General features: G+C 34.7%; 1 protein-coding gene and 1 pseudogene across 1 annotated transcript; both read right to left on the bottom strand.

The window, feature by feature from the left end:
- Positions 1–224: 224 nt before the first annotated feature.
- On the bottom strand, positions 225–7,084 carry LOC145113891 (uncharacterized; annotated as a pseudogene).
- Positions 7,085–7,517: 433 nt separating this feature from the next.
- Positions 7,518–8,686, bottom strand: LOC145104740 (uncharacterized). Its single transcript, XM_079041934.1, has one exon. The coding sequence runs from the start codon at positions 8,531–8,533 to the stop codon at positions 7,682–7,684; it is 852 nt and encodes a 283-aa protein (XP_078898060.1). The 5' UTR covers positions 8,534–8,686; the 3' UTR covers positions 7,518–7,681.
- Positions 8,687–18,048: the final 9,362 nt, after the last annotated feature.

Consider the following 18,048-nt stretch of genomic DNA (forward strand, 5'->3'; position numbering starts at 1 on the left):
ATCATGGCGAGCCCATGGTGTTGTCAATTATATATGATACACTAGGTGTAAGACCCATGTGTTACACGGGTTTCTTGAAATAAATAATATAAAATTTTGAACATCAACGAATTATTAAAATAATACAACACATATAAGTGAAGAGTTTATTGAATAAGTATGTAATTGAACCCAAAATACAAAAAAAAAATCATTAATGAAATATTCTAAATAATTTTTACAAATCATAAATTTCCAAATACTTCTTTGAATACAACATTAGATGTCTTATTGGTAGGGTTTCCTTCGTTGTCTAAAATTAATATTTTCAATCCGTCTCTGCTTTTAACTCTAGACAATACAACATACAACTGTCCATGAGTAAACACTGGTTGTCTAAAAAACAAACCAACCTTTGATAGCGACTGTCCTTGACTTTTGTTTATTGTCATCGCAAAGCATACAGCAAGTGGAAACTGTCTTCGCTGAAATGTGAAAGGAATCCTTTTATCCGACGGGGTCAGTGACATTCTTGGAATAAACGTACGTTTTCCTATATTACTTCCAGGAATTATCTCTGCTTCTATAACACGCTTACCCAATGCTATAACTCGCATCCTTGTTCCATTACACAAACCGTATTTCTGGTCAATATTCCTCAATAACATAACCGGAACACCGACTTTTAATACCAATTTATGAATTGGCATACCTAAAGGTCTAAGGCCATTTAGAACATCAGGAGAGTATAAAGATTCGTCAAAGTCATCGTGTACAAACTCCGATTGACAAAGACTGTCTGAACTTAGGTATTCTTTTTCATCTCCAAGAAATAATTTTAACAAACGATTGTTTATTTCTTGAACAACTTCATTTTTCGGTGCAAGGATTGCTCTTTCTTGAAAAAACATCGGATTATTGGCATTTTCAACAATAGAAGGATAGACAAATGTAATTAATGAACCAATAGGATCCGATGAATCTGTAATGAGAATATCATTTGGTATATCAACAGTTGCCTCGCCGTCGTTTAAGCCACCAACCTTTCCTTCACCTATATTCAAAATCCAGTTTGCAAATGTGGTTGTTTCTTCAATATTAGATGTTTGAACACTTAACCTCATGTTTTTTGTTAATCTTAAGACCTTGCAATTTGACCAAATATAGGAGGAACTTATTGAAGCATTGACGATGTCTTGTCTACTTCCATTAGGAACAACAGGTAGAATTTGTCTGAAATCACCTCCAAAAACAATTGCTTTTCCTCCAAATGGCAATTTTGAGTTGCTACGAAGATGACAACCCAATATATCCTTCAAAGATCTATCCAAAGCTTCAAAGGCATGCTTATGAATCATGGGTGCCTCGTCCCATATAATCAATGATGTTTTTTTAACAATTCAGCAACATCACTTTCTGGCGTTATAGAACAAAACGAATCCTCGGTAAGATTTAAAGGGATTATAAATCGAGAGTGCGTTGTCCTACCTCCTGTCAATAATAAGGAAGCAATACCACTTGAAGCAACATTTAACACGATTTCACCCTCCGATCTTAAAGCATCGGATAATGTTTTCCAGAGAAATGTTTTCCCTATACTTCCGTAACCGTAAACAAAAAAGACACCTCCTTTCTTTTTTTTAACATTTGTGATAATATCGTCGAAAACACCTCTTTGTTCATTTTTTAATGAACCAAGTAGCTGATAAAACTCTTGCAATAGATTCGTCCTGTCAAAATCTAGATCCTCAGTAATCAATCGATTATTTGAAGAAGATATAGACTCATGATCAGGGTAAGGCATTCCATCAAAATCTTTGAGGCTTGAATTGTTCTGGAGTAAAAAAATTTCAATCTCACAAAGTGTCAAGTTCTTAACTTGATCCTCATCAAGCGATAAACCTGTATAAATTTACAAGTTAATTTTTATAGATATATAACTATATAAAATTAAAACTTAACGATAATAATAAGGTTAATAAGTTTTAGTTAAATATATAAAAATATATAATAAATTTTATTCAATAAATATAATATATTATGTAAGAATTATTAAGTAAAACATTAATTTAAATAATGAAAAATAACATATTACCTGGTGCCTTTAATCTTAGTTGTTGATTGTAGAGAATTCCATCTGATAAGTATTGCCAAGTTTTTTCCCAAACAAAGTACGGTCTCGACAAATTAGACTTCAGCATAGTTGCAAATAAATAACGCAAATAATATCCAGAACCTGAATGACTTGCTTCCTCAATTGCATCAATATATTCCCTATCATCTTCCAAAAGTCCAAGAGCATAACACGCCTCTCTAAAAGTAGCACACACATGTCCATTAACCGTACGAATGTATGCAAAACATTTCGGACCTTTGACTTTATTTAAAAGGATTCTAAAAAAATATGCTTCGCCAACATTAGGAGAGACAGTGTGAATTCGACCGATAGAAAATCCTTTTTCTCTTGGCTTCCAACAACGATACTTCAATTTCCAAACAAACTTGGTAGGAAATTCAACATAAGAAAGCTTGCATGCTTCCTTATTATGTTCATTACACTCCATCCAAGCTAAGAACATCGAAGAAGAAACAGACTGTTTATTGAGGACATCTTCAATATCATTGTCAGCACCGTATACAACATTTTGTTGTCCATGAAGATGAAAAGGAAGCCTCACAACAGAAGGAGTCCTGAAATGAACATCAAATTTGAATATACGCCACAAAGCTTCACATGCAGACAAATATCTACAATCGTAGTAGTTTTTTATTTCGTCAACTACATCATCATTATCATCTGCGTTGTTGCTTGGTACAACCGCAACAGTAGCCCTATCAGGACCCTTGTTAATATATTTGAACAAATATTTGATGGAAGCACCCTGATTGCACCACTCAACATTAATGTGAGCTTGGTATCTTTTCAAAAGCAGTTTGTGATATGGAACCACACTTCTATTGTCTAACTTAACACCAGACTTTTCAACAAAAGATCCATCATTACGTCTCCTATATATTAGATAACCATTTTCATCAACCGAAGTATGCTCTGTGAATGTCTTTGGGAAGTTTTTTGAACACTTGTTATCAATCATGCATGGGCATTTAGGATTATCACTACCACAAGGACCATGCATCATGATCTCGCTGACAAGTGCATACAATTCTGGATCGTCGTCTTTGTTTGGAATTTCAGCAGAAATAACGCGATCAATATGTTCAACGGTTGGGAGCTTGTAATCAGAGTGCATGAATAGACATATATGAGCATGAGGTAGGCCGCGCTTTTGAAACTCCACCGTATAAACAACTGAAATTTTATTTACATAGAGACGTATTATAAGATTTTGAAAAAATAAAAAAAACATATTAACAAAATATATAAAAACACTTTAACAATGCATTATTAATATAAATTACCTACTTCGACCGAACCCAATAATGAATTTTTCTTTAAGTCTTTAATCAATGAATCTAGCTTCATTTTGAACAACCTAGATAGGATATCCGGTCTGTCTTCAGGTTTGAGGTTTGTGTCAGCAATAAACCTTTGAATCTCGGGCCACTTTGGATTGCATGTTACAGTTATGAAATAATATGGGTAGCCAAAGCACTTACAAAGTGACATGACATCTAAATAGTTTTGCATCATGTAGCGTGCACCACCAGTAAAAGAAGAAGGCAATATCACACGCTGTCCAATATTCGAAATATCTGTATTTCCATTGTTTTTCACGCTGCGTAAAGTTTCATAGGACTCACATCGAAGAACTTTTTGTTGGTTTCGTATGTAATACAGCCTCTCGCTTTCAATCATCGTATAAGCATCAACCAGAAATTGTTGAAAAAGCCTTCTTGAATTCAGAATTAATGAGAAAATATTAACTCTGTCTTGAATCCTATAAGAAAAGAATTCTCTCATTATACAGTTACATCGTTTGTTATTCGTTGAACACGTAACACCTCTATGAGGGATGTCAACTCGATATCCATCATCCCCATAAGGAAAGAGCAGTGGGTATTGAAGAGCAAGGTAAGCATGATGTAATTCATTTATACGTTGTAGACTGTCTGATTTAGTTTTTACGATGATATCTCTATTATCAATTGAATTACCAATGTCACCAACAATTAAAGCAGCAACCTCAGAAGCGGTAGGTAGGTTATATGTCTTTCCATCTTGTTGTCTTCTTCCTATAAGACGTAACTTTAGATCTATATTAGGACTTGCATTAAAACAATCTCTTGCCATTCTATAACACTTAACCAACTCATTTGTTGAATCCAACATAACCTTCAAAAATCTTATGATTTCGATATCAAGTTGCTGAGAAGTTGAATTGCACCCATCTTTTTGTGTACTGTTAATAATGACGATTATATTTAATATTTAGTAGGTAAATAAGTATAATGAAAAAAGGATTGTTATAAAAAATAAACATGAAAATATACCTGAAAGCGTGTTGTCTATTTGAAAGTTCGTTGTCAGTATCATATATGTATAGTTGAGAGAACTTTGGTTTTGATCCATCTATAGGTAGAAGGCTGCCCATACAATGGTAATTTTGACCACTAAGTCTGAAAATATATGGACCTTTGCCTTTGTTAACGGAAGAATCAACTTTTCCACCCATCGATGTAAATGAAAACATCGAATTGAACAGACGAATGTTGGTCAAAAAATGTTTCCCTTTGGGATGAACAGAACGATACAGATTTTGGTAATCTTCAGGTGCTTCTTTTAATTCAAGAAACTCGACCTTTCCGTTACCACAACACATTGAAAAAGATGTTTGGTTGCCATCTTTATTGCCTTTAAGGGCTTCATTTTGCCATAATTTTGCATGACAACTTGTACACACAAAACTCTGATCACCATGGTCGAAATAATCTGTTTAAAAAAACTTGATTAAAGATATAAATATATTATTCTTGAAATGAGTAATAGTTTATATATAATCATTAGTGTTACCTTTTGAGATACCCGAAATCAATTGAACATGATTATGCTGAACATTTAAGTGTTCATCTGATGTTAAGTCTATGGGTATATGAGATATATTTGAGATCCTCCTTTTTGACTTTTTGTTTCTCAAAGATAAACTGATAGAATTATCTCGAGTGACTGCTAACGAAGATGTGGCTGTCATATCATTAGACAATATAGAATATTGTCTATTTCCTGACACTGAAAGTATAAATGTTAGTATTGAATTTTGAAATAAAAAGGATAATAGTATGATTTAAATTGTATACAATGCATACATAATATTTTATGTAACTTATATAGTAGGAAAACTGATGTGAAAAGAAATTAGATATACCATTGGTAATGTTAGATAACAGAGTTGTTGTCGTATAATTGGAAGTAGATTTGAAACTTTGCTGAGCATACTCCATACACGCTACGAAATAAAAATATTTTAATTAATATAAAAAAATAAAATAAGCATAATAAACAAAGGAATATATTATTAGACAATTAATTATACATTAGATGGATGAAAGATAAATTATATAATATATAGCATATTACCGTTTGGTGTGGTGCAAGTCTGAATGGATCTTCTATTATCCAAATAATCTTTTCTTTGTTTTCGCTTATCTTTATAAACGTTTGGGTTGACATTTTGATTGTCACCGGCAACATTATTGAACTTGCTTGATGACAAGGTTTGACATTTGCTACTGTCATTAGTAAGCACTGAACATTATTATAACCCTCAAAATATTTATAACTTAACATATATAGGAAGAAAAAAAATATATGCATACTTATATCATCGAAAACGAAATATAAGAAATTTGTTTAAATAAAATATTAAAAAATGAAAACAATGTTGATCGTGATGACCATTACTTGTGAAATACTAAGAGTGTTATAAGGAAATATGCATTATTAATGTCGCAAAAGGTTAACACAAAATAAAAACTAATACACAAAATTAAAAATATTATGTAAAAAGAATACTCTCGTAGCAAACTAATTATAAATGCATGATAGAAAAAAAAATATACCATTTGGCGTGGTGGTCATATCTTTACATTTTTTGTTATCCAAATATAACTTTCTAAGTTTTCTTTTATCTTTAGCATCATTGGATAAGGAACTTGTAATATTAAAAACCAAAGTAGATTGAAAACTTGTATCCTGATATCCACTTGAAATATTTGAATTTATATTTTCATTGTTACATGCAAGATATATAGAATAATTTGAAGTGGTTAGATGTTGATAAGGATAAATGATTTGTGTCCACACACTGAAAGTATAAATGTCAGTATTGAATTTTGAAATAAAAAAGATAATAGTATGATTTAAATTATATACAATGCATAGATATTATTTTATGTAACTTATATAGTAGGATAACTGATATACCATTGGTAATGTTAGATAACGGAGTTCTTGTCGTATAATTGGAAGTAGATTTGAAACATTGTTAAGCACACTCCATATACTCTATGAAATAAAAATATTTTGATTATTACAAAAAAATAAAACAAACATAATAAACAAATGAATATATTATTACACAATTAATTATACGGATGAAAGATAAATTATGTAATATATAGCATATTACCGATTGGTGTGGTGCAAGTCTGAATGGATTTTGTATTATCCAAATAATCTTTTATTTGTTTTCGCTTATCTTTATAAATGTTTGGGTTGGCATTTTGATTGTCCCCGGCAACATTATTGAACTTGCTTGATGACATGGTTTGACTTTTGCTACTGTCATTAGTAAGCACTGAGAAAAATATATAAGAAAAAAATTATTAAAAACCTCAAAACATTTATAATTAACATATATACGAAGAAAAAAAATATATGCATATTTTTATCATCGAAAACGAAATATAAGAAATTTATTTAAATAAAATATTAAAAAATCAAAACAATGTTCATCGGAAAATTTGTTACTTGTGAAATAGTAAGAATGTTATAAGGGAATATGCATTATTTATGTCGCAAAAGATTAATAGAAAATAAAAACTAATCAACAAAATTAAAAATTTTATGTAAAAACAATACTGTGGTAGCAAAGTAATTATAAATGCATGATAGAAAAAAAAATATACCATTTGGCGTGGTGGTCATATCTTTACATTTTTTGTTATCCAAATATAACTTTCTAAGTTTTCTTTTATCTTTAGCGTCATTGGATAATGAACTTGTAATATTAAAAGCCAAAGTAGATTAAAAACTTGTATGTTGATATCTACCTTTCTAAGTTTTCTTTTATCTTTAGCATCATTGGATAATAAACTTGTAATATTAAAAGCCAAAATAGATTAAAAACTTGTATGTTGATATCTACCTAAAATATTTGAATTTATATTTTTATTGTTACCTGATATATAGAATAAAATGAAGTGGTCCATATTCAAGAAATTATATATCCTTTTATTTTCTGTTCCTATAAATCATTCTATCAATTATAACAATTTGTAACATTTAATATTTATTTTATAATATTTTAATATTAAATGTGATATATGTTATTATTTAATTTCTATATAACATTCAAATATAAGACCGAAACTCAAAATCATGGCGAGCCCATGGTGTTGTCAATTATATATGATACATAAGATCACTCAAACTTTCTTAATTGAACGATCATACAAGCGTGACAACGTCCCAAAATCTCGTCGATTATCTAGTAACTATTTTAATTAACCGGACATGTTAATTTTAACGACCCAAACAAAGTGCAGCTTTAACGTCTAATCTCCATGCATATCCACCACCCATCCTCCACGCGTCACACGGCACCGTTAGGGTTGAAGAATTCGTACCACTCCGGCACGTGACCCTCACACTGCATGTGAACGCCGCCGGGTAAGGGTAACCCATACCCTCCTTCCTTACCAGAACCACCACCACCTCCTCCCCACCAGCCATCTCCCTATACGCCTTGTTCGTCCACACCACCCTGTCTTCCCCGTCCGATATGAACCCCGGACATGTGTCACTCTCCATCTCCGTCCACCGTACCCACCCCTTGTCTACAAATGTCTCCGCCACCCATTCCACCTTCACGGACGACAGTACCGGTTGCTGTCTCTCCGGCGGTGTTTGATTGCTGTTCTTGAAGCTTAACCAGATCGGGGATGATATCTTCTTGACCGGGAGAATATTATCGAGGTTTTCACTCGACGAAGTGTTGGCCGGCGAGTTCTCCTTCCGATCTGGCGTCTCCGGCATCAACGACAGCGTCACCACCGCGTCACCACCACTGGAAACTGCTTCCCTGGGCTGAAACGATGACGTTGACACCTTTCTTTTTTTAACTTTAGTATCCTTATTCCTGTTGTTTCCCTTCACCCTAACGTACTTCCTCTTAACTCCGCCACTTTTACCACCGTTCTCCATCGTGGAGTCACCGGAACCCGACCCAGAAGCCACCGGCTTTGGTGCAATTGGTCTGAACTTGAGCATCATCCTGTCCACCATCGATATATCATACAACCCACCACCAACGTACCTCGCAACACAACCACCACCACCACCGAAACCGCCGTGTCTGGCGTACCTCACATCCATATCTACACGTTAATCCAAAATCCTTTCTTTTTGAATATAAATAATCTCGGTGTCGTTTTTTGCTTATAACATAATGAATGGGGGTATAGTATATAAAGACATCTCCGGTGAATCGGCCGCGTGTGTGAGAGAAAAGCAACACGTGTGACGACACTGGTTGGAACAGCACAGATAGGTGATTGGGATTTAGCTATTTAAGGGAAAGGGAAACGTAACAGGAAGTATCTTGTGGGGTCCGCGATTCTGATGCAACCAATGAGGAGCCGATACGTGCCTAACTCCGCCATTTGAAACAACCAATGAGGCTCAGGTACGTGCCTAGTTTGGCAATGGAGGAGGGGCACGTAGGGCACTGCTCCCTCGTTTTTCGCGTAGTAAGAACAGGGATTGTAGAGCACTAGAGTGGGTGAAATGGGTTTAAGTTGGACACGTGGACGTCCCTCGACGTATTCAGTTCAAATGTTTTTTCTTTTTTGTTTTTAAATTAAAAACATTTTGATTTCGCCGGATTATTGCGACTTTATCACATATTATATACGATTATATATGATCTACCTAAATCACTTGTTTCAAGTAATTGGTTTATATCTGGTTTAAAATCTTAACCTTCAATTCAACATGAGGTGGCCACCTTAATTTTATCCCACAACATTAATTAGTAGTAGAGCCATGCATGTCATTGGATAAAATTCAACAACTCAAATTAGTTAAGCATATCTTTCCAATGATCAAGACAACCGACAACCGATTATCGAATACCACAGATTCCAAAACTCTTCTTCGAAACAAAATGTTAATATTTATCAACCTAGCGAGGAATAATATTTAGAAATTCACTCAACTTCAAATCCAATCACGACGGGAGAAAGATGTTTGTTTTTGTTGTAATGAAAAATACAACCACACTCACAAATGTGACAAGTACAAATAGAGATGACAACGGGGAGGGGAAATACAAGGGACCCCAATCCTCATCATCATCCCTGAATATTCATTCAAATCCTCATCCCTATCGACGATTATAAATAAACCATCATCCCCACCCCCAACGGGAACTGGGGATTCCTAGCGGGGGAAAGGGAGATTTTTTTTTCTCTTTTAATATAAAATCTTTTACATAAGAAAAAACTCTAAATTTGAATTTTACCAGCATAACTTTAAAGATTTTATAAAATATAAAAATACCCATAGATTGCATAAACAATATAAATAAATTTTCTACCAAATTTAAATACATACATGAAAAATCAAATAGAAAAAAAATTATCGGATTGATATTTGAGGTAAAATAGATCAACCAAAGAGAAAAAAAAAATTATACACGAGTTTAAATTAAATAAAAAAAAAACAAAAGTAAAATTCCAACAAAGTAATTATTAATGAGTTAGGTTACATTGATAATATTGTAAATTGTACTATAAATATATGTTTTTATTATTTTTATATATTAATATATGTCGGGGCGGGTCCATGGTCGGGGATTAGGGGTATCCTCATCCCCACTTTTTTATTCGGGGATTTCTCATCCCCGGATAACTTGGGGATTCCCCAGTCAAAACGGGTGCGAGTTTCGGGTTCCCTATCGGGTATGGGGTTCTTTGTCATCCCTAAGTACAACAAAAAGAGTTTTAATGATATTTGATGGGAAAAATGGAGAATATCATCTGATAAATGAGAGGTTATGAGTTCAAGTCTCATTAGAAGATATGTGATATTTAAAAATAGGTTAGTTTGCCGGTTTAAAAAAATCTGATAAATTGTTTTATTATTTATATTTGGTCTTTAAAACCTAATTATTTTGCTAAGATGATATTGATTATAGTACGTTAAACATTTATTTTATGATTGGATATTTGTGTTAAAATTTCTTACTTTTTTATCGTTCTTTTTATTTGTACTATTTATCATAACTTTGAAATAGAACAACGTGACTAAACGATAATATTATAATAATTAATTAGTGATTAAGGTTTTGTGTGTCGTGCATTGCAGCGGGTCATTCTGTTTTGTAAGTTAAATTTTGACAATTGTATTGATAAAAGTTACACCATTACATTTGTTGGTAGATAAACATTTAATGTCAGTATAACTGACTAACTCCTATATATAATTAATAAAAACGTATTATATGTGACTAAATTCATAGGTAAGAAACATACATAAAAATAAACACGAAAATATAAAGAACTGAAATTTATACGGACTCATATATTAAAATAAGTAAGTAAATTTTTTTATAAGTTAACGAACGAAAGTTCAAATAATTTAAAACATATTACATGTAAATCGACTCATACGTAGTAATCATACATAAAAATAAGCACAAAAAAGTAAAAAAAAATACATCAAAACATAGACAAACTCGAATATATACCGACACATACATAAAAAAATAAATCTTTTTTTAATTAATGAACGAAATTTCTAAATTTAAGTCGAAACGTTGACCACCTCGAATATATACCAACACATAGATAAAAATAAGCACGTAAAAATTGATTTTTTATGTTAACGAACGAAAGTTATTATAGAAAAAAACAAATTATGTATAGTACGTGGGATAAACGTGAAGTTTACAAAACGAAGGGGGTGAAAGTATTATTTTGCAAAGTTTAAAATAAAGGAGGTCAAAGTGACATTTTAAAAAGTAAAGAGGTGGAAATATCATTTTAAAATATTTTAAAATGTAGATGGGTAGCAAGTGTCGGTGGAAACATCCACATGTAACATCCCAAATTTTCAACAAAATTTTTCTTTTTAAGTTAAGATTTAAACAACCCAAAACCATTTTCACAAAAAAGAACATAATATTCATTTGTTTCAATCATCATAAAACATATTATCAAATCGGAATATAGCGAAAGTCTCAAAAACATGATCAACCATATGCGAGTACAGTAACGTCGCTCCCTTCCATTTCTCACTAGAACAACCTTTAACTTTAAAACATAAGCACAAAACTTAGTGAGTTCTCCAATATACTACACATACAATGCATACCATTGCGAATGCTATAGTCCAACTATAGTATCACAAAATACGAATGTTATAGTCTAAATATAGCCACTCATGCAAATGATATAGTCCAACTATAGTCTTCCATGCATTGTTATAGTCTAACTATAGTCTTTAACACAACGTTATAGTCTAAAAATAGTCTTTCATACAACGTTATAATCTAACTATAGTCTTTCATATAGTGTTATAGTCTAACTATAATCTTTCAGTCACACTAACATCATACCACGCAATGGATATCTAATGTTACACATAGCATAGTGAGAGAATTCACATGAAGCTAGAAGTCTAAGTCTCCCACGCATAATCCTCAAACGATCCAACTAGCGTGAACCACCTAAGTTCACCATATGAAGCTGATGGGTTTTGTATACTACAACATCTTATGGTGCACATACAACCCTAAATGCTTTGGATCTATGTTTTCTCTAATTATACATGCAATATTTTTTCCAAAACATTAAGCCTACAACTAGCATATAATTGACATAATCAACATATAAATGAGTTATAGAATTACCTCTTTGTTGTAGCTTGTAGTTTTGTTGAGTTTGGCCTTTAAGAACTTAGTGCCCCAAGTGTTGCACCTCAAATGGAATCACAACACACCTTTGGACAAAGGATGACTTTTGAGAGAGAGAATATCTTGTGCTCAAAATCGGCTCATGTAACTCCAAGAATCACTAGTGTCCCATTTTAGATGCTAAGGGGCTTCATATATAGTGTGGCTAGATTAGGGCCAGCACCATGTAAACCCTAATGCCCATGACTCTTCATATTCCCTAGGATCCATGGGTTAAACCTCCATGGACTATACATGAACTACCATATTGGTTTAGCCCATCCTAAATAACAATTGGCCCACATTATAAGAATCATTGATTTACCAAATCAATCCTCATATATTTAATTAGTCTCTTTTGATCACAAAATTAATTCCAAATTAATTATTGATCAATACTAATTAAATCATATGATTTCATATTAATATATTAGAACTTATAAAATATTAACAAACCATAAATAACCTCTTTTCATATTAATATATTAGAACTTATAAAATATTAACAAATCATATGATATGCAACCCAAATGGACCATGCTACTCTCGGGTCAAGTACATATCAATTATAGTTATGGGCTTAGACACCTAATCCAACGGTCTCCCACTTGGATAAGTCTAATAACTATTATTGCAAGTACGACTCCACAACCCGACTAGCAATTGTAGCTCTTAAAAGCCGCTGTCGAACTCTGACATAGCCAATGACGCGTCCATTAGATAAGGGATCATATATTCCTCCATTCTAGATATCATATGGACTGAGACATGGATTATAATCATTCTCTCTGTCCATCTGTTGTTTCTCGATTTCCGATTTATGACGACCGACTAATTGAACAAATAAAATCAGTCCATGCTTGGCCAGGCACTTAGGGTTGTCATCACTAAATCATCGAGGGGCCCACATATATCGCTTTTATCCACATGGGGTAAAAGGAACGGATAAAATTCGACTCAAATGCTTGCTTGTACTTACTCATCAAATTATACACAACAATATGTTTTATAACACCAAGTTACTGGTGCATTTACACATGTCAATGTGTAACCGACTTGCAACTACAACTCAGACGTCTTGGTTTCAAGAATATAAGATATTATCGTCTCACAATCACTCGTGATGAAATCCATGAAGTGATTCAGATGAGCGTGGGTTGAATCCAATACTCGAATCTTATTCCAGGAGTACTCATGAACACTGCAGCTATGTCTAAAACACCTAGACAAACTATATACCCATTCACGACAGTCTTGCCTCAATACTGTTGGGTTTTGAGCATTCTAACACTTCCTAAGTGTACATGCAACCCTATTAAACCTTGGATCTATGTTTGTCTAAGATACATGCAAAATATTATTTTCCAAGGTTTATAACCTATCTAGCATGGCATGGGGTACTTTTAACCATAAAAGAACTAGATGAATTACATACCTTTTGTTGATTGTTGATTCCTTGGAGTTTGAGAGCCAAGCACCAATAATGTGAATGCCTCAAATGGAAATCACAAATCACCACAAACTTGGAAAATGTATGAGAGAGTATACTAACTCTTGATTTTGGCCACCACACTTACACACACATTAGTGTCTTTTTCATGGAACATAAGCTTGTTTATATAGTGTTCATGGTTAGGGTGAAACCCTAATAACCCATGTCTTTTCCTCTTCCACGGATCCATGGGTAAAAGCTCCATGGATCATCCATGGACTTCCATATAAGCTTAGCCCATTCCCAAATGAGTGTTAGCCCACACTATATAAATATAATAGCCCATGATTTAATTAGTCTTCCTTTTAATCACTAAATTAATTCATAATTAATTCAAGATTAAAACTAATTAAGTAACATGACTTTATATTAATATATTATAACTTATAATATATTAATAAATCGTAAGTATACAACTCTCATAAAATTATCCATAACTAGTTTGGGTGAAGTGCAACCCAAATGGACCATGCCGGGTCGGGTCAAGTATATACCAAATAAGTTATGGACTTAGACACCTTATCCAACAGACTCCCACTTGGATAAGTCTAATAACTGTATTTGCCTATATTACTTCAGGAACCAACCGGCAATCGTAGCTCTCGAAAACTCTTGTGAACTATGAAGCGCCATTTTAGATAAGTGATCATATAATCCTCTGCTCTCATGATATCAGCCGGACAAATACATGGAACAATGTCTTACTTATTGTCTAGCAGTTGTTTCTCGATTTCCGATTTGTTTGACAAAGAACTTAACTGAACACATCAATTTAGTTCTGACCGGGCCCGGTACATGGGTCAACACAAAATCATCGAGGGGCCCAGATATCGCTTCTATTTCTAGAAGGAACAGATAAACTTCGACTCATATGCTTGTTCTACTACTTATTGAATTGCACACAAAGGCACGTTTTATAACATCAAGTTACTGATGCGTTTACGTGCAATCAATGCACAACCAACTCATAGGTAACAACTCATATCTCTAGGTTTGAAGACTTATATGATATTACCGTCTCACGATCACTCGAGATAAATTCCATGAAGTGATACAAGTGAGCGTGGGTTTATTCCAATACTCATAACTTATGAGTACTCATGAATGTTGTAGCAACCATTGCTATGGCTAAACACCTTTAGTCATCTACAATCCCAATTCATGACAATCTTGATTCATACCTACTTCCGACATATGACCGACTGTGGAGAGTTTGAATAAATTAATTATTCTGGAAGTCAAAACATGCAAAACTGAAACAATAGTAAATAATCGACTCATCTCAGCTATCTCATCTTCTGTACTCGGGCTCTGAGCCTTGCTCAGTTTGGCATTGCTTTGGATCGGTAATTCTCCTTTCTTGGAATTCTGCATGTTGAACCTTTTCAACACCTTATCCAAGTAGATACTCTGACTAAGTCCAATTAGTCTTTTACTCCTTTCTCTTAATATCCTTATCCCTAGGATATAGGTAGCTTCTCCAAGGTCCTTCATAGCAAAGCACTTCCCAAGCCAGGACTTAACCTCCTGCAAGGTTGGGATGTAATTTCCTATGAGTAGTATGTCATCCACATACAGTACCAAAAAGCTAACTATACTCCCACTAGCTCTGACATACACGCAGGACTCATCTTCACTTCTTGAGAAACCAAACTCTTTGACCTTCTTATCGAAACAAAGATTCCAACTTCGAGATGCTTGTTTCAATCCATAAATGGATTTCTCAAGCTTGTACACTCTATTGGGGTACTCTGCACTGACAAAACCTTCTGGCTGATTCATGTAAACATCCTCAGCCAACTTTCCGTTAAGGAAAGCGGTTTTGACATCCGTTTGCCATATTTCATAATCATGAAATGCAGCAATGGCTAGCATAACCCTAATAGACTTAATCTTTGCTACTGGTGAAAAGGTTTCATCATAATCAATTCCCTGAGTCTGAGTAAACCCCTTCGCAACCAGTCGAGCCTTATAAGTGTGCACCTTCCCATCCATGTCGGTCTTCTTCTTGAAGATCCATTTGCACCCGACTGTCTTACGGCCTGCTACATTGTCAACCAAGTTCCAAACTTGATTGTCATACATGGACTGTATCTCGCTGTCCATAGCCTCCTTCCATTTAGCAGACTCTGGGCCTGCCATGGCTTCCTTAACACTGTTAGGTTCATCCAGATTTACCAGTGTACTGTCACTGATAAATGTATCACCTTCCGTAGTAATATGAAATCCATAATAAAACTCAGGTGTGTTCCTAACCCTTGTGGAATGCCTCAGAAGTATAGACTCGTCAGCTGGATCAACAGGAATTTCCTCCTCAAGTTGATTGCTAGTGTCTGAGGTTCATTCACCAATTGAGTCTTGAATTTCTTCAAGGTCAATTTGCCTCCCACTGTCTCCTTGGTTTATAAATTCTCTCTCTCGAAAGACTCCTCTCCTTGCCATAAAGACCACATTCTCACTGGGTCTGTAGAAGAGGTAACCAAAGGATTTTTGTGGGTAGCCGATGAAAATACACCTTTCACTTCGAGGTTCGAGCTTGTCATGAGTTTCGCGCCTCACGAAAGCCTCGCAACCCCAAATCTTGATATGCTCTAGATTGGGAACTTTCCCAGTCCACATTTCCTGAGGTGTTTTGGCAACCTTCTTTGTAGGGACTAGATTAAGGATGTGGGCGGCAGTTTCTAAGGCATACCCCCAAAAAGAGATTGGTAGCGAAGCTCGACTCATCATAGAGCGAACCATGTCCAACAAAGTTCGATTGCGCCTTTCAGCTACACCATTCAGCTATGGTGTCCTGGGAGGTGTCAATTGTGAAACAATCCCACACTCCTTAAGATAGTCGAGGAACTCAGTACTAAGATACTCACCACCTCGATCGGATCGAAGCATCTTAATGTTCCTGCCCAATTGATTTTCTACTTCCTGTTTAAACTCTTTAAACCTTTCAAAAGTTTCTGACTTATGTTTGATTAAGTAGACATAACCATATCTACTAAAATCATCAATAAAAGTCAAATAATAACGATTAGCATCCCTTGTGGCATGTTTGAAGGGCCCACACACATCCGTGTGTATAAGATCCAATAAACCTTCACCCTTCTCACAAGAACCTGTGAAGGGTGACTTTGTCATTTTTCCAAGTAAGCATGATTCGCAACTATCATCTGACTTTAGGTCAAATGACTCCAATACTCCATCCTTTTGGAGTTGGCCTATGCGTTTCTTGCTTACATGTCCAAGACGACAATGCCACAAAGATGCTTTATCCAAGCTAGTAGAAGAATCAATACATAATACATTATTTCCTAAATTATCTATAACCGATACAGCTTCATACACACCATCACAAGGTAATGCTTTAAAATAAAGAACATTATTAAAGAAAGCATTAATACTACCAACTTCATTATCAAAAGAAAAGGTAAAACCTTGTTTGTACAAAGCATGAAAGGAAATAATATTCCTCGCCATTTCAGACGAGTACACACATTTATTCAAATCTAACTTTAACCCACTATCTAGCAACAAAGTATAAACTCCAATCTTGGTAACAGGTGCAACCTTCTTGTTCCCCATGATTAAGTTTATCTTTCCGTGCTCCACATCCTCACTTCTTCTTAGGCCCTGCAAGTCACAAGAGATGTGAATACCACAACCTGTATCAAGAACCCAAGAATTAGAATATGGTGAGTTATTAGACAATATAGTGTAAATACCTGCATGGGATGGTTTCACTTTCCCATCCTTGACATCCTGCAAGTACTTTGGGCAGTTTCGCTTCCAGTGCCCCTTATTTTGACAGTAGAAGCATTCAGCATCCTTAGGGATGGCAGAAGGAGTGATAGAACCATCTTTGGTTCCAGATAAGGAGCCTTCAAGGGACTTTCCCTTGGTACCCTTCGAAGGGTGCTTCCTCTTTTTCCCTTTGCCTTGCCCGATAGCCAAAACAGGGGTAGTAGTAGGAGTAGGAGTAGCAACCGACTTACTCTTAAGACCACTTTCGGAAGTCTTCAGAAGTCCTTGAAGCTTACTGAGTGTGACTTCCTCCTTGTTCATGTGGTATGTCATACGCAATTGATCATAACACGATGGCAAGGAGTGCAAAATGATATCAATTGCCAACTCCTCAGGGAAGTTCACATTCAGTTTCATTAGACGGTCCACATACCTTTGCATTTTCTGCATGTGGCTCGTGATTGGTTCGCTATCCTTCATACGGGTAGTGATCATGGAGGAGATTATTTCATACCGCTCTTGACGAGCACTCTGATGGTACCTTTCCATCAGATCCTGATGCATCTCAAAAGGGTAATAGTCCTCATAGGACTTTTGGAGTTCAGCTGTCATGGTGGCCATCATGATGCATGCCACCTTGGTGGCATCTTTTTCATGTGCCTGATACTCAGCGACCTCCTCAGGAGTAGCAGTGGACTCATCAAGCTC

Source organism: Lactuca virosa, chromosome 1, assembly GCF_052849685.1.
Source record: "Lactuca virosa cultivar CGN04683 chromosome 1, Lactuca_virosa_CGN04683_v6, whole genome shotgun sequence".
NCBI classification, from domain to species: domain Eukaryota; kingdom Viridiplantae; phylum Streptophyta; class Magnoliopsida; order Asterales; family Asteraceae; genus Lactuca; species Lactuca virosa.